Source organism: Lates calcarifer, linkage group LG5, assembly GCF_001640805.2.
Source record: "Lates calcarifer isolate ASB-BC8 linkage group LG5, TLL_Latcal_v3, whole genome shotgun sequence".
NCBI lineage: Eukaryota > Metazoa > Chordata > Actinopteri > Centropomidae > Lates > Lates calcarifer.
In genome coordinates, this window is record NC_066837.1 from 6,312,595 (window position 1) to 6,331,131 (window position 18,537).

The window sequence follows — 18,537 nt, forward strand, 5'->3', positions numbered from 1 at the left end:
TCGTGACTGGTTATATAACTGTGCTGCTCAAATTTAAGAGTGGTGTGATTGCAAAATAAATAAAAACTCCACAAACAGAAAAAACGAACAGAACAAAAAAAGATTTTGTTTCTTGTTCAGCAGCAGTGACATTATCGGAGTATGTAAGCTAATTGAATGCTGCCACTGGGATTTTTTTAAAAAACTGAGCATTTACAGATTTTCTGTATGTTCAGAAAACAATAATTCAATTCATCTGGCCTTGGAGACATATTTGGGCTGGCACTATATTTTCACTTGGAACTCGCCACATCCTGTGAGAGAGTATTAGTTTCCTCTTAGGTGAAGCTCTTCCAGACTCCATTACATGACATCAATACATCATTGTTGAGAGAGCAATGCTTTTAGAAAAAATTGCTGCCAGACTCCAACACACTCACTGATAATGTATGATAATGGATTCTTCTTAATCCCACCTCAGTTCTATGTGCGCCCTGAGTGTGCCACACGCCTCCAGCCATAATAACACAGAAGGTGTGCTGCCACTCCCTATGTATGGTGCACCTGGCCACGCTTTGCACCTGCACTTTGATTCATGGAATTATTGCCCTTCGTCTTCCTATAATTCTGGATTCACACAGACAACCAGCACTGAATCTCCAGGAGAAAGGACCCATCAATATGCTCAGACATTAGTGGGGCACTACTTCATCTGGTAAACTTGAGTCTAGGGAGAGACTTGAATCTACTAACAGATTACTAAAACTAGCAGTGTGTCCAGGACGAACTTCCTCTTTGGTTTTCCAAAATGATCAATAGAAATTGGTTATAACAGTAATGAAGGGAGAAAACCACCGGGCCCAGTGGCCTAATTAAGCCAACATCTCCAGCGCATGATCTAATTAATAGTGGAGAGGAAACTAATGAAGAGCTTGTGGCCTGCTGCTGACAGCCAGCAGGAGTAAAATGCAGCTACGTCAGCAAAGTGCCCTGCAGCACTCCAGGTGACTGCCAAAGCCTCCTTTGTCATTTAGACAGCATGCTCTAATCATAGTTCTTACACCAGGCCATTGCCACATCACTTCAGTAAAAATGCACAGTTTGCTATAGATACATGCTGGAAGATCTGATCTCAAATCATATTCTTTTAATTGCAAATCCCCATCTGTTGTTGAATCCTCCACTGGGCACTGATCTCACATCAGTTCTTAGTATAACAGCCAGAGCATTCCTCAATGATTCAGAAACAGGATAGAAACACTGATCTGAGACCAGATAAGCCTCAAGGCTACTGCCAGTGTTCCTCTCCATCACCCACAGAACCTGGAGCAGTGCTGATTCCAGAGCAGGCAAAAAACTAACAAGCTGCTGTCCATCAGCATGGAGTCCCAGCCACTGCCAATGTCCTGTCCCTCAAACACCCACAGTAGAACTGGGTGGAAGTTATTTTGTTGGACAACATGCTGCTAGTCACATTAAATCTGAACATCGGCCCCAAGAGACTCTATTAAGTGTGTGCGATGTAGTTTCAACCACTCTCTGTGTCCCAGAAATGTGTCATTCGGCGGTTCTGCTTGACTAGGAGGCTTGGCGAAATGACAGTGCTTCCTTCCTCTGTGCTGCGGAGGACAGAATTCAAAGACACATGTAGAGAGGAGCTCTATGGCACAGCTTCTGCACCAGCTAAGTAGAGCTGACCTTACAAAACAGAGTCCATCCAACATTCTGCTGTTGAAAACTGTACACAAGTTGAAAACACATACTAGTTCTTCTGTTCCCAGACACATACATACCATCAGTCCAAGTAAAAAAAAAACAAACAGAAAAACATGGCAATGTTCAGGTCCCATAAAATCTGTCCCCCCCCCCCAAAAAAAGCATGTTGCATCATTATGCAGATTACTTGAATAATTCAAAAGAGGCTGTTAATGAAAGATTAGACCACCTCTGCAAATCCACAGCTATGTCTATAGGGTTCAATTAAAAACGGATAAAAATCCAGTGACTTTTAAAACAGCCATTTAAGTGGGACTGTACGCATTAATGAAAGATAAATGCTCTTGCCCTGTGTGTACATGTGCAGGGTATCTGGAGGAATACTAAGTGTAGCTATTGATTAAACTCTTTCCTGGCCCATCCTGAGAGATAAACTACATTGCATACTCTGGTCATTGCCAAGTTTGGCCAATGCAGGTTTTTAATGGATCTAGAAAGAACCCCCCTCCCTCTCTTCTAGTGACCAGGGAACAAAGACGAATAGCTCTTTTATTGCCCTCCTGGTAACACCTCTGTGCTCAGGTTTTCTTTTTTTCCCCCTGTTCCTCAATCCCTTTCCATCTTCTCTTTGATGAATTAATATCACATTGAATAGCCAAGTCTAACATCTTGCCGATTGTTCCCTTTTTAATCAAATGTGATTACAAAATGCTGCTTCTGAAAGGCGAGGAGGCATACTGGGAGAAGTATGAGTGTGTGTGTGTGTGTGTGTGTGTGTGTACGTGCACATGAATCTTTTCTCTGCTGAAATAGGCTGACTTGCAGTGCAATTAAGTGACTCAACTGGACTTGAGCACACGTCTACTATACTTCACATTAACACACAACAAATAAACCCTTATCAGGTCCTTCTAGGCTAAATATTTGGTCACACGTTTAGTGCATGTATAATAAAATCTAATTAAACCACCAGTTTAGTGACTGTGCTTAATTTAAAGTAAACACACACCTTTATTATAACAGCCACTGTGAATTCACAGAGAAACTGAGTTTGTTCCTATTTCTGACAATGACTGACAAATGACTGCATTCCAGGTCAAACATGGATAAGGCTCAGCGCAGGCCGTAGTCAGTTAGCCAGGCGGAAAATTGGAAAATTTAAGCTACAGTGAGTCATTAGCTAAGTCAAATATGAGACAAAAAGCTCTGTCTCCCCGGTGAATTCTTTCTGAAGTCTAATCTCTCATTCAAAGAAAATGATTTCACTTCACTGGATTCTCAAAAATATGGTAACGTTATCACAGTTCATGCTAGCAGATAAAAGTGACCATCTTCAGCAAATTCACTCGTGCACTTTAGCGTAAAGAATGCCTCTTTTTTATTATCAGTATTGGCCCTCAACTATTTTCCCATCAACTTATCCATTTTATACCCACACCTCACCCTCCTCCATCTTGCCTCTCTTCCCCTCTTTCTTGAGCTGCAAACTCTGTAACTAATTGGATCTGGCATGGTCTGTAATGACTTTGCACTCTATGGGGAGCTTTGGGGGGGCAGGGCGGAATCACCCTTCATTTCTTCTGGCATCACTCAAGTGACCACATACTGAATTCCAGTGACATATACCTCCATCCTGGATCCAAAGGGCAAAGACAGCAAATTTACAGGATACTGCTGATCTAAGGTTTAAGAAATCATATGGATATGCTGCCCTAGAGTGCACTTTCTGTCACTACATGTGCATATACATCTATCTTTGTATGAATCTTTAGTTTGAGCACTGGTCTGACCAAGGCCAGTACATGGCACATTATTCATAGATTTTCTTCTAAGAATGTGTTAGTTTTTCAGGTTAAGAACTCCTTATGAAATATTTAGGAGTAGTAATGATTGATTATTGCTGCGCTTATTGTAGGTTCATTTAGCCATCACTCATCACATCTCATACTTTTTGTAGTAATAATGTTATCACCACACATTACATCAGCTGAGAATTTCCCCATCCTTAAAACCTTTGTTTGACCATTTGGCTTTGAATTCAAGTGCATTATAAGTGCAAGCGCCATCTGGCAACTGGGAACTTGTAGAAAAATGGGTGGTTCTTTGGCGAGAAGTTAACACACAACTTCAAGAGGGAGAAGAGAAAGCTTGCCAGGGAAAAGAGCAGAGAACAGAGGAACTTCTGACTCAACAAACCTTTTCCATCATGCCTGTTGCCTCCAGTCAAATTGAGCTGTCAGAGACAGTGGAGTTCCAGTCTAAATTCAGCATGGCTTGGTGTTGTAAGTAACTCTACGGGGCTTGGAAAATCAAGTCCATAGGCCAGGGACAAATTTGTCTGTCACTATCAATTATGCCAGAGTTAAATTCTTTTGTCAATGCAAGCCTGTTTCCAGCTCAGCATCTGTCCTGTATTGAATCACCCATTCCTTCTAAACACTATGTCTGTATGCAGTAACTCCTACCTCTTTTTTTCTGCCTCGTATCTGCTGAGGAGACGCTGCAGACCACCACATTTGAAGCCCTGGAAGTGGGCTGCAGGGGCACCGACAGTGACAATATCATAGAATGCATCTGTGAAGAAAGGAAATAGAGCTGACGGTATTCAAAAGACTGAAATGTCTAATAAAGCACCTTGGAAAAACTGGAGGCACTGAAGGACCTTGAGGTGAGAAATTAGAAACATACCTGTGAAATCAGTTTACAAGCAGTAATTGTACAGAAATGCGTATAATACATGTTATCTTGACAGTTGATGATACATGCATATGACTATGCAAACATTCCTGCATGACAGCGGTATGTACTATCTTTATATAATTGTTCTTTACATATTAAATATGACTATGATATGGCTGTATTATATATGTGTGCCATGTAATGGTATGTAAATATGAAAGATGGAGAAATGTGATGTTTTCTATTAATGAACTTTCATAATGTCTCTGTATTGATTTTATATTATTTTTAGTTATTATATTCATATATGTTCAGGCATTTTGTAACATATTAGTGTGCTCTTTCCTGCATAGGTCTGATATTATATTATGAAGATACCGTGCAGCTGTTTCAAGGCTTTAATTCTCATTATAATGTGAAAGTTGTGAAACGGTGCTCCTACAAAATGTTACCTTCCATAAAATATATAATAAAAACACATAAATGTTTTTTATGCACCAACAGATATGCCATATGAGTGCACTCAAAAGAGGCACAACATTATTTTGCACTTTGCCAGTATATTTGCTTTTAGGCTGTACATATTCGTAGTTGATTTATATTGTGTCTTTATTGTTATATTACCTGTCCTCTCTTTCCAGCCATCTTTTGGTCTTAATGTAGCGCTGGTCCCATGTTGAACCAGAAGGACGGCCAATGTCACAGCGCTTCATTCCAATTTGCACACTGCCGTCAAAAGTAAATAAGCACTTCACAGACGGCTAGGCGAGCGCAGAGGTGCTTACAACAGGCCTTGTTTTGAATGAGTAATGGATGAGGCTGACAATTAAATCAGAAAAAAACAAGGATGGGGGGAAAAGGGGGTGGACGGGGGATTATGGGGGTGAATATTTTGGTCTGGTTTAGTGCCAGGTCAGTTAATGAACACCTCCGGGAAAGCAACAGCGCACAGCTCCAACTATAGTAAAACGCTGCTTGAAAAATAGTTGAAAATAGAAATTAATGACACAACACAGCTCCAAGTGTTGCCACAGAGATGTGAATGATGTGACCAACAGCTTCCCATCCCCTAACAACACCACAATAGACCAATAGAGGTTTGATGTTGGGGCTTTGCTACTACCCACTGCTTCTTCCATTAATTATCCCTGTGCCTTTCCATGAGGCTCCCTGTCCGCCACACGTTTGGCCCCTGGAGTTTTCAGATGTCCAAGTTCCCCTAATTGGTTCTCCCACAGCAGATGTACACTAGGACACAATGGTGGGTTTCAGAGCATCAAGCACAATGACCAATTTGTGCTTGATCTACCTGCTCACACCGCCCTCTTCTCAATAAATCAGCAACAGAACAGTCGCTTTTTTAAAGTAGAAATTGATTGTAGCAGTCAGGATGAGTTGTTATAATTCATACTTAACCTATTCCACAATCCTGTTTAACAATGACAAAACATCCTTTTACTTGACCCAAATGAGTGCTGAACAATGCTTTCAAGCTTTGCCAGGCTGAGCTTTTTAGGCTGGAAATATTTTGCAGTTGTCATTTTGGAGACAGAAGACAGCCATTCCCAGCAAAACAAATGAATACTGTTTTGAGCTCAAAGTGTTTTTTCCCCCCCGATTTCCTTTTCTTGCTGGATGATCAATAGACAAAATGAAAATGAATGGTTTAGTGTTGTTGAGTGGATTGCATAGCCAAACTCAAGGAAATGCATCAATTCAGGAAATCAAATGGAACAATAGAGCAATTGACTACGGCTGGAAACTGAGCGGGTTCGTGTTTCCTGTGCCTGACTGATTGCAATCATTTATTCCATGTGTTTTTCCTTTTCAAATTAAACAAAATGTGTAATTTCACATTAATTCACTATCAGACAAGGTTATTACAGTAAATTAAAACTAGAAAGTAGCCTGATATTCAGACTGAATGGACATCTTGGTACCACCTAGCTTTATTCTAAACTACAATCTTCACAGAGGTGTTTCTGTTATTTGGCCTCATTGATAAAAATAATTTGGACAAAATAATAGAAACACCTCTCCATATAATGGATAAATGGTGCCATCAACTACAGCCTCTAAAATGATCATACAGTTGAATCAACACCTCTCAACACAAATTGAACATAATAACCCCCATGCACATAGTTTTATTGCAGGCCTGTATTAGACTGCATTAGTTTCAGCTAGGTGTACCTAATAAACTGCCATCTGTGTGTATGTTGTTTATGAACACAACAGAATTTTATCACTAAATAAGCAATAACACTGGAGTGTACAAGTGATACAGGAGCAAAACATTTGTCAGGGACTCCAGTTAAATCCTCCAAAGGAACACATTTGGCAGTGTTTTCAAGTGGGAGGCTGGTGAAGGATTGTCTCCTTTCAACTGCAATAAAGACTCCTATTGGTTGGTCAAAGGAGGAGATGGGAAGGAACAGTCTGAGGTTCTGTTCATGTTGCCATCTCATGAGAAGGTGCCAGTGTTACCCTGGTCAATTTTTGGACACTTAATAACATAAACAACCTAGAGCCAATGTCTGTCTGGTTAACATTCAGGTTACATTCAAAACTACAATTGCATTTCATTTGTGTAGGATAATGTTTTGAGATTTTTTTTTTTTTTTTTGCATTCATTGGAAGCAGTGAATGTTAAACAGGTGAGATACACATGAGAAATATATGCAGAAAAAGAGAGGTCAAATGGGAATATTCCATTTATACAATATACATCTCAATCATCAGGCCACCTGGATGCTCTGTGTGTTCTTCCAATTAATATAGTGAAAATGCATTTTTTTAAATATCAGTAGGACATAGCAGAAATTTGCTCTTTATGTTCTTCCACAGCATGACCAATGCAAAATTAACCAAGGTGTGTTTAAAGAGATGGTACAGGGTGAGAAAGATAATATACTTAATCTAATTAGATTAAAACAATTCTGTAAAAAACAGGTACCCAAATTAGTTTTACAAATCCAAAAACAAATGTATCTGTACACTGCCACATTATAATGATATCTACATTATATGGTACCACTTCCCGCTGGTTGATGTCATTTAATTGACATGTATGATGAGAATGAATGTAGTGTTGTAAGTGTGGGGGGAATGGGGGAAAAGGGACAGTTTATATATAAAAGTGTATTCATAAAACATTTAGTAGACTGAGGTTGATATCATTTTTGATTTGTATCATAAAAACATCAAGTTGTGTGACTATTTCAATGCTTTTTGGTATCACTGCTTTGGAACATTACCCAGATTTCTTGTTTAACATCATGAAGCCGATGGGAGTCGTGTGTTTCCTTCAGGAGGGAAGCTCGAGGTACTACTGTAGTATAGTGGAGTGTACTCACACAGACACATGAGCTAAAGCACCACTGCCTGAAAATGAAGCAAGATGTGAATTGGGCCAACAGAGGGTTATTATCAGCGTGTCAATCAATCAATTGACAAACTCCTCTAAGGCTTGTTTTATCTCGATTTTCCCCCTTTTTGCCTTGACAGTAGCAGGATTGTATGATGACTTGATTTCACTTATTTCATCTGTCATTCCTGATGTCTTCAGTGGAAGAATCGCAGTTTATGTTGAGGTTTGTCTGTCTATAACTTTCCATCAGTCATCGAATGTATAGTTGAAATGGAGCCCACTCACAGATAGCGAGGCAGGAGTTAGTTGCCTTAATACACTGAGACAGTTCCAGGGCAATAACAGGCTCTGCCAGCCAGAGAACAGCGGAGGAGGAGACAGCCTAGTCTTTCGCTCCAGAAAAACGCAAAGGGCTTAATTAGCGTTTTGTCTATCTTTCCCAGGCCAAGTTAATTCTCACCTTTCAGCCTGCTTGATGACCTAGAACCACCCTGTCTGAGCCCGCTGAGTATCCCTGACAGATGGAGAAGTCAGGCATTGAAAGACAACAGTAGGTGACAACCACAGTAGCTTCAGAATATAGAAATGTGTGTCATATGTTGTCAGATCTGTATTTTAGGTTACAAGTGGACAATAGATTCAGCTCACACAGCTCTCTTTCCTATTGAACCAAGGTGCTTTCTAGTAGATCTGGAAAAAGCTATAAAGTCAATAAGTGTAATAATAAGTTTAAGACAAGGCTAAGGCAGCAGTGCAATACCTGTTTTTCTGGGGCACGTCACCCTCATCCTCTGGGTGTGCAAGTTTATTGGGATGAACTCCAGAGATTTCTGGGCTTTGCAGCAGCTTGGCTTGAATGACCGACCTGAAAAACACAGAGACACAAGTATGTCATTTCCTAACACAACATAATTGTGCTGGCGAAAATTTCAAAAGCATCCCTATGATAGCCTCTCGTGTTATAATCTGTTCCAATATGACTGCTGGCTTTTCACTTTAATATGTTGTTAATGTGCTTATGATGAAAGGAACAAAGACAAAGAGACAGATTAGCAAATATTAGACAAAAATTGGATTGATACTCAAATGTTCTCTTTGATTTCCCCATGAAAAGAAAACCATTGTACAATTGAATTACTTGAGATCTGTCTAATGAACAACTAAGTGACAAAGGGGAATACATAGCACCAAATTAAAATCCATTTAAGTTAAAGGTTGTAGAAGTAGCTGTAGTGCAGATTCAATTAAGTGCGGAGATTTTCACAATTTAATTGCCACAATAGTCAAAGTAAAATGGTGGTAAAGAATGCATGAAATCCAATGATGATTTTCATTTGTTTCCAGTGAGTGGTTGCTTAATAAGTACATGCTTTCAGAATACATTGAAACAAGGTAGAGTGCAGCAAAGTTTCAAATTAGTGAAACACAATGTACCCAGCTATTTTCCCAAAGAAACCATAACTGTAACATAAAATGTCACAGATTACACGAACAGTAAACTACAAATTATTCTTTGTTGGACATTGGGTTATGTCTAAAATTATGTTTAAACAAGATCGTTTAACATTTGTCTACATACATAGTATATCAGATGGAGAATGTATCAATTAACAAGCAGCTCAAAAATAGCTCATTTTCAATCAGCTTCTTATAACATCCACTAATGTGCAGTGTAATCCTTTAAGCACAGGATTTTATGCCCTTTGCAGCCACTGCTTTGCTCAAAACGTCCAATTAAAATTTTATGCCAAATGATACTCTGTTTGTGGCTTATAGTTAAGCTCAAAATCACAATCTGACACTCCATGTTGGCTGCTAAAATCTCAAATATGTAAATAGGCTTGATGAGCCTCTTTGAGATGAGGCTAAGCTTTCAAGAACAATCACACAGCAGAAGAAATTTTAAGAGTGCTGTAGACGTAATTCACTTAAAAATGAAAGTATTCAGAACAGGTACAGAAAGACCAAAAACCTTACCATATCGCAAAGTTTCATCTAGTTTGGCAATGAAACTTTTAATTAAATCCTTTCTTAAGACTCACGACTTTGATTTTCCTGCCTAAAGCATTGAGCTGAAGTTACAAACAAGTTCCAAAACCAGTAAAAACTGCTTCAGAGCAAGTTACGTGTTTTCCTGCTCGTATGCGTCAAGTTATAAACCGCAGAGGTCATTGAGGACATTCATTGTATGTATGTTATACAATGTCGATGTAATCCAATAATCCCAACTGTAATGTAACAAGTGCTGCAATGGAAGTGTGTGAATATGCAAATAAGTGTGCAATAAGTGTTGCGGGGGGACTGGAGCCTACCCAGCTGACACTTGGCGAGAGGCGGGGTACACCCTTGACAGATCACCATTGCAGGGCCATACTTTCATTATAAGTTATTTTTTTAATAACTCACTGTATTAGGCCTATCTGTCATGTTTGACTAACTAGAAAAGCACTGCATACACTTTCTCTATTTTTCTTATATTTCAATGTGTTTTTCTTTCTATAACATCAGAATGGTTTTTCTCATCATCTTTTGTGATACTGTTATAGCTGGCTGTTATGGGATCACAGAGATCATTTGAAACGCACCACTGTTGCCAGTGGTGTGACACCTTTCCCTTTTGTTTCCTGCTGTCTTCTGTCATCTGTCTGTCCATAAAGATTGTAGGTTATCATGGCTTATAACAGCTTGTTTTTTTTTTTTTCTTCCAAGAATGAACTACCCAGTACCGGGTATTCAGAACTACTAAAGAACAAGATGTTTATGAGGAGAGATAGGTTTACAACAATCAGTAATTAGATTAGAGCAACATTTTTTTTTTAGTATTATTAACTTATCACTAACTATGGCTTATTAGTACAGATATAGAGATATTTATTTTATATGTATATTAAAAAGCATATTAAAAAAGTAAATTAATAAATGTCAGTGATTCTTCTGTAAACATTTTATTAATGTTTTGTCGACCTTTATAGCACCACCAATCTGTAGTCTTGACTACACTGCTACTAGAGCCTCAGCGCTGCCTGCCTGGGCTCTGCCTGGGATTCTAAATATTGTGACTGGCAATATTATTTTATTAACAGCTCATATGTCACAGATTATTGAGTTCCTGAACGTATTTAATTTGTGTGTGTGAGTGGTAGTGCAGCATGGTGAGCATCAGCAAAGTGTGCTCCTTGTACTGTAGCTCATACCATCTGTTCACTGCAGCATAATGACAAAAAGACAAAGTTAAGTGAACCCTTTAAGTATCTACACTTGTCTGTCTGACATGTGCCAAACTTGTCAAACAGATAAGATGAGCTGAGGTTTACACACTCTTTCCCACCACCTCATTAATTATTCTTGAGGAAACAAACCCATATACACCAATCAGAGCCCCAACATTTGTGTGCATACAGAATTTAAATGTTAAAATCTGTTTACTGCCACAGATTCTTAACACCATTTGGAAGATTGGCCAAACATGAAAACAAATCAACTGCACCTCCATTACTGTATACAATGCTGAAATTGCTGACCCACTCAAGCTGAAATGTGTTACCTCAGAAATGGATAACACTTATGACTCAGCTGGAGCTGACAGTGATACGGCTTATTATTTTCAAGCACTGAAAATCAATCATGTCTTCTTACCATGGTGGTAACAGATTTGCTGCTGACTAAATGAATAAAATTTGCTCCATGTGTAGAAATGAGCAGTATAGAAAACTACATGCACTCAATATTACAGACAAACATTAATTCAGTAATTCGTACAGTGCCAAGTTTACCTTTCGATGTGCACTAGATGTCAACAAGTTCCCTGCCAAGGCTCTGAGAGGACCCAAGGGTCAAGAGATGTCTACAGCCATGCTAGTGGATCTATGAGGCTGTACTTATGCACTGTTGTGCTTTGAGTTTAATGCTATCATCAGCATGTTGACATGCTCACAGCGACAATGCTAACATGCTGATGTTTAGCAGGCTAAGGAAAACCTGACCTACATACTGTTTGTGCAAATTTCTTCACCCTGTTAGAATTAAACTGATATCTTCAGAGTACCTCTAAACATTTCTGTGCTGGGGGGAGCTGCTTCCAAAGGTTAATATTCTAGTCAGGAAATGGCTAAGCTGTCACAGTGGGCTCTCACTGTCGGCTGTAGAGCTCTGGGGACCAGGCTAATCGAGCTGGTGACTGTTGTAGGTTAGATGAATTAGCCATATCAGATCCCCATCTGTCTGCCCAGGTGGGCTGGCTATGTGACAGAAGCACTGGATGCCAGCAGGACTGACCAGCATCTTGTCAGTATCTCTTCTTTTAATCTTTTCTGTCATTTCTTTGCTCTTAGCCACTTTTCTGTACTCCTTTGATTCCTTCAGAAGACGAGCAACCAATATCCTATGCTTTTAGAAATGTCTGCCTGGGTGCCTGAGGACAAGCTGAGAAGAAAAAAAACACAACACTGCTGGAAAAACGGAGCCTTGTAAGTGTCAGGTCTGTCAGATCAATGTAGATCTGTTTAAGCATGTTAAGGATTTCATCTTCATGGTCCTGTGGTGCTGAGAGCACAGCAGGACTTTTTTAATCAATCCACAGTTAGATATGTTGTAGACAGAGAGGAAGAGTGGACACACGCTGTGTGAATGGCACAATCACTCTCAGAGAAGTGTGAATTATGTAATGTCTGAAAGTACAATTCTTTTCTTTTTTTAAACTCTCATCCAATTTATTCCTTTAACATTCTAGTGTTTTATTTTTAAGGTCTTGTCTTTATCATTACTATTTTTAATGCTAACTGTAGTAACCTGAAAAATAGTGTGCACTCCACAGCAGAACATCTTTACCTGGAGGCACCAGACTGCAGGGACTACTGTTCTAATACAGATATTACAGAGAGAAAGTAAGATATGAGCTATCATGTCCATCTGTCTTGCTATCTGTACAATAACTAGTTTTACTGCCAGCCACACAGATATATGACACTGGCTTAATCTACAATATGTAGCTCTGGGCCTTAAGCTGTAGTTATCCCATAAGAGGAGTGTAAGACTGACTGGCAGATTTGTGCAGAGAAGTGCGGGCAGTACTGGAGGTCCAACAAACATCATGTTGACAGGATTATGTATGTGCCTTTAATTTGATGGCTCGTAAACAATGAATGTAGGGATGATTAATTTATGAATGGAGTACAGTTATTAGAGCATCTGGAGTATTCGCTGAGGTCAGCTCATCATTAAATATGGATATGGCGCTGAACCTGAACATGGGGACTCAACCTCCCAGAGGACTGCTTCTCTTTCTCCCTCTTCTCATTCTGCTACCTGCAGTGTCTCAAACTTTTGTTTTTTTGTAGTCTCTCTTATAAATAAAAATTAGATGAGAAACAACATAAGCAAAACTCCTCCCAACCCATGAAATGTGTGCACCAATCATCCAAATCCTCCTGAATGACCTTAAATTTTCTATGCATTAGAGTCAGCCTCTAATTAATATAAATGCACAAAGAGTCCCATTTAAGGGCAGCAATCCTCAGTCATGTAAAAACCTGCAAAACCCAACTATTTTAAAAACATCATTAAAAATGTAGAAAACACTAACTCTGTGGTGTGGGAACATTTTATATTTTTCATCTTATCATTAATTTTGTTTAGTTGCTTAAAGACTCAAACATTGCCATGAAATATGACAGAGGTTTCTGTATATAAGCTTAAAAGACATCCTGACATTACCTCTTACATATAAACATTTTGAGAGTAAGAACATACTGACACATCCCCTTAAAAAATGTATTTGTATGTACATACACGTAATAGATCAGTGAGGCTAATCCTCATATTTGTCACCATCTATTTGGTTTTGGTAATTGTCTTTTCATTCTTTCTTTTCTGCCCTCCACACTCTTTCTGTCTCTACTCTCCATCTTTTTTAATCATACTAGTTATCAATAATTGATCTGCAACAGTTTGCCCACCCAGCTTGTTTATTAATGTCTGTCAGCCTGTTAAGTTAACGCAGGACTGGATTAGAGTGGTGAGTTGGGCGAGAGCTCCTCCGTGTATTGCAGCATCTGGGCCACACAAGAGACTTGTCAGGAACCATAATGACCAACGCCACATTATCCATTCCTCTCGCCCTCAACCCCCTTCCCTCAGAGCCCAGGCAGGCAGTGCAGAGGCTTAAACACCATCATCTCTTATCAGCTGGGCAAAGCAAAAAGCCACAGAGAAAAATATTTCATTATGGGGATGAGAGTAAATCAGAGTAAAATTCATCACCAGCCATAATGTTTCTATGTCCACAGCAAGCTGAGATATGCATAGGAAGAGATAATGACGAAAAGGAAAAGCAATGAAAGAGGACAAATCCAGAGTGATTGATCACTTTATGAACTTCTTAATGTCTATTTTGCTTTTCCAATGTATCAGCTGTTCTTTTGTACAATAAAATTAGTCTGTGGAGCAACACCCACTGTATTTTTCATATGTAGTATGAGTTTTCATCCTGCTTTTAGGTATTTAAAATAAACACAACAAACACGTTACCTACATTTTTCCAAATCTATTTTAAACACCCCATCATCACTGGCTTTATCTCATGTTCAGTGTTTCCTCGTTGAATGTCAAGGGCAAGTGAGAAACAGCCTAATTACTTTCCATGTTCACATTAAAGCTAATTGCGTGGATTAATTTTATTATGCTAAACATTTGCAAAAAGTGTGCAAAAATATTTGCCATCCAGAACACTGAGAATTTATGAGATGCAGAACTCAGGTTTTTGTTTGCACATGGCAGATATTTGTACCAGTTTTAATGTACACTGCAAATAGTTATTTTAACAAAACGCAGAAGAGCACATGGGCACACATATTGCAATTGCCCCTGATGAAACCTGTGTTGCTATGGAAACTCTTTGACAGCAAGTAGCTAAATGAAACAACCTCTCACTAAGCTTTCCATTGATACAAATCATCCAGATTCCATCCCTCAAGCTGAAGTTGTCCTCTCTTTGTGGACTGCAGTGTTTTCAGCTATGACCAGGTTATTAACAGAATCAACATGGGCACAGTTGGGCCAGATTATAGACATTATATACCTTGCTACTTTAATTTACTCCCATCATGTCTCTATATTTAGGGACCAGACATTACACTAAGAGACTACTCTTAACACTTCAAACACTTTTTTGTAATTTAAAAAAAAAAATTATTTCTGAAAAGAAAATAGTTGATTGATTGTACGATTTGCAGTGCCATCTGCAGACCACAGCCAGTTGCTCTGCATACTTTAACTTTTTCAAAATACGTGTTTTTCTGCACATCCACGACATATGATGATAAGAAGAGAAAAAAATGGTGTACATGACACAGAACGACATCTCTGATCAAAGACATTCAAGACAGCTATGAAACCACTCCAAACACTTCACAATTATTTCATGACCAAGTGTAGTTGTAGAGCACCTTTGTATCTGTGTACCCTCTAGACCTGCTTTATATGAAGTGCCCTGAGATAATTTGACATGTGTGGACACAGGTATAAATGCAAAATTTAGAAATGGGTGCAGCCATACCAGTAATCTTGTCCAGTTCAGCCAAAGTCTCTTGGTAGGAGCTGATTATTCCTCCATATCGTGTCATCACCTCCTTCCTTAAGTTGTCCCAGTGAGGAGAAAGCTCCCCCAGGTCCCTCAGATCCTGCACCCTACAGATAATCACAGAATTACAAAGACCCGTTAATAGGAATTAAACAGATGATCAATATATTGTCAAAAGTCTTGGCTTGCTTGGTGTTCGCTCCTGCAGATATTAAGACATAGTACAATCTAATTTAATGGAGAAAATGTATTGAGTAATATTGTAATGCTACATCTACATCTCTGCTGCTTCCCAGCCTCCTTTCAAATTATCAAAACTTTCCAGTTTCAGTAGGAAAAATGACTAACAATGCTGGTAAAACACAGACACAAGGCTTGCGCAGAACCAGACACACATGCACACACAGTAATGTCCCAAAGCACCATGTGCTGAGCCAGATAAACACATTTCTGAACCTCAAGCTAGTAGCTGGTGCCCACTTATCCACTTTGCCCTATCAAATTCCTCCCATGCTCCTACCATTCTTCTACCATTACTTATATAACAAACCCATCTGGTCTGTACTGGTGTCACTGGAGTGCTCAGTTGCCTGCCTTTCATCTAGCTGTGCCTGCAGGCTACGGCCAAAATCATCTGAGCTGCTTCTTTCGAAAATAAGAATGGCCAGGCCTGAGTGTTTGAGTGCATTTGTGTCTATGTTTGTGGAGAGGGGACTGATTTCCTTCTAGGAAGTATGGCCTCTTTCACTGGCTCATCATTTGCATCTGAAAGGCGACATCAGATGGACAGATATCATTCACAAATCAGCCCTCCAGGGTCCACTGAAAAGTAAATTGCAGTGAAATTCAAGGAAGAAGGGGGTTCAATATAGTATTCAGGATAACAAATACATGGTCATATGCATTACTTTCATGATAACGAGACCAATTTTCCGTGATTACACCTCATGCATTTTGTATACTGCCTGTCTTTAAATGAAAGGCAGCATGTATAAATGCTCGTTGGGTCGAATTATTGTTAAGACCAGGCATAATTGCTTGAATGCATAATGTAGTAGTTATTTCTTTGTTGTAGTTCAACTACTACAGCAAAGCATTCAGTGCTGATAGCCTCTCCAGACTATTTCCTGGCTTTCTCCAGGTAAGGAAGTTATTTTTAGATTACTTTGAAGTATTTCAATACACAACTGAGGGCGATGGAAATGATGCCAGAGAGAGATAGAGAGAGCGAGAGAAAGAGAGCAACCCACAATGTTTAAAGTGTTGGTTCACCAAAATTACAAAAGACAAAAGCTAAATAAAAACAAACATATGTCTTCATGCATCTCTACTGGTATCTAGCCATAACAGTTTACATGGGAACTATTAATTTGAAATTATAGCGCCATTGAAAACTGTCATCACCATACCAAGGTGAGTTATTCAGACTAACAGGAACATTGTTTCTGGACAGATATGTTGTGGTTGAATTTTTTTTTAATGTTGTAAGCACTAGAGTTATAGAGACATGTCGGCTTACATTAGCTTATTGCAAATGTATCTGTATATGTGTATGTGTCGGCTGATGAATATCAAGAAACTACAGTAGAGGCAAAGAATTCAGGAACAGTGTGTTTCCATTAACATAGTTTGTCCATCAGAAATCACGACAAGCTGAAGGGATTTTAAGGGACCTGTATCAAGAATGTCTGGGTTATGTTTTGTGTTGATATTAGAACAAATTACAACATATACATTCAGAAAACTTTTACAAATGACATAAGAGGATGCACTCTTCAAGCCTGACTAAAAACAAGTGAGCTGGCTGTAGAACAAATGGTAGATCACATGTAAGAGACTTTCCTCATCTCTTGTCTCTTTTTAGTTCTGAACAAATGTGCAGCTGGAAACAACCTCTAGGCGTAGAGGTGCCACATGCTGGGCAACTCTGCCGACACGCTCTGCAGGTGGTTGTAAGCAAGTTATGCTTATGGCATGGGAAGATAGACAGCAAGCTTCCTCACAAAATAGATACATTCCACATAGACATTACAATGAGCAACAGAAGCTCACAGTACTGTGGGCAGCAGCACAGCCATGCATGCGAGTTTAGATTGTTTGAAAGGAAGCATTATTTTTATTTTTGGCGTATAATTAGTGCTTGAGACCATTCTTAATTATAAAGGGATTTAAACAGAGGCCAGCAATGAATATACAATACATGTTTATTCAAAAGGTGTGGTGTGCAATATTCCCTGGGATGAGATTAGCATCTTTGCAATTGAGAGTGGCTCAAAAGCCCTCTTTTCAAAATGAAAACAAAAGAAAGAAATTTAGCTTTAGTTGGTTAAAGGAAAAAACAAACTACAAAGATAAAATAAAGAATCACTGCTCTTTCATTGATGCATGCTAACAGAAGCCAGGGGCTGAAAAAGATAATGATACTGAGACCCTTGTGATGTCAAGATGAAGGCATTGAGGTAGATTTCCCAGCTAGTGAGGTCTGAGTGGGGCTACTCCACATTTCTCTCTGGTTTCAATCAAATATATTGTTTCCAGCATACCCACTTAAGTTGAAGTAGTCCTTAATACCATAAATGGACCATTTTAACCAATCAAGGGGCAATGTTCTCTGATTTTCAGGTTTATAGAGCAAATGTCACATGACACTAGATCGGCTCAATGCTCTTTAACAGATTGCTGCCATTCACAATAATCTATACCCTCTGACTATACTTCTCAGATACTGTTATTTGTGCTATTTGTGCATCACAGGCTCAAACTGCAACATGTCTTTCTGATCTGTTATTGTGTGTCAGGAAGTCTGGAGTGGAGGTCAGGGTGAATGATTTTGGTCTAAATAATAGAGAATGGATAAAATAACAGATAAACATTATGTGCTTGCTAAATGAGGGTGATAAGGCAGTGGGGTGGCAGACAGAGATATAGTATCACCTTCTTAATCAGAGTGCTATTGTCTGAAGAGAGTAAAGGTGTGATTGAGGAAGTGTGATAGGAATAAGTATAGACTGATTAAGTATATGCATGCAAAAAAGGGTCACAATGTTAGTCAGGTATTACAGCTAACGGCAGACATCTGAAAAAAGTGCTCCAATAAACAGTTAATGCAAAAAAGGTATCTAAGAAGTTTGGTTTAAATGTTTGAAGTAAGAAAGGCACTGTTGAAGTAATAGCTATAAAGTGGGGTTAAATTAATTTTACAAGCTTTAAATTACCC

The 18,537-nt window shown here is 39.0% G+C and overlaps 1 protein-coding gene across 6 annotated transcripts in view; it reads right to left on the reverse strand.

Annotated features, from left to right (window-relative positions):
* inpp4b (inositol polyphosphate-4-phosphatase type II B) overlaps window positions 1-18,537 on the reverse strand; it is a 122,886-nt gene that overhangs the window by 26,639 nt on the left and 77,710 nt on the right. For all 6 annotated transcript variants that reach the window (XM_018690896.2, XM_018690895.2, XM_018690897.2 and 3 more), the window contains 3 exons: window positions 15,297-15,427; window positions 8,505-8,609; window positions 4,161-4,269 (listed from right to left, as the gene is read on the reverse strand). In XM_018690896.2, coding sequence (XP_018546412.1) covers window positions 4,161-4,269; window positions 8,505-8,609; window positions 15,297-15,427 — 345 coding nt within the window. The remainder of the gene's footprint in view (window positions 1-4,160; window positions 4,270-8,504; window positions 8,610-15,296; window positions 15,428-18,537) is intronic.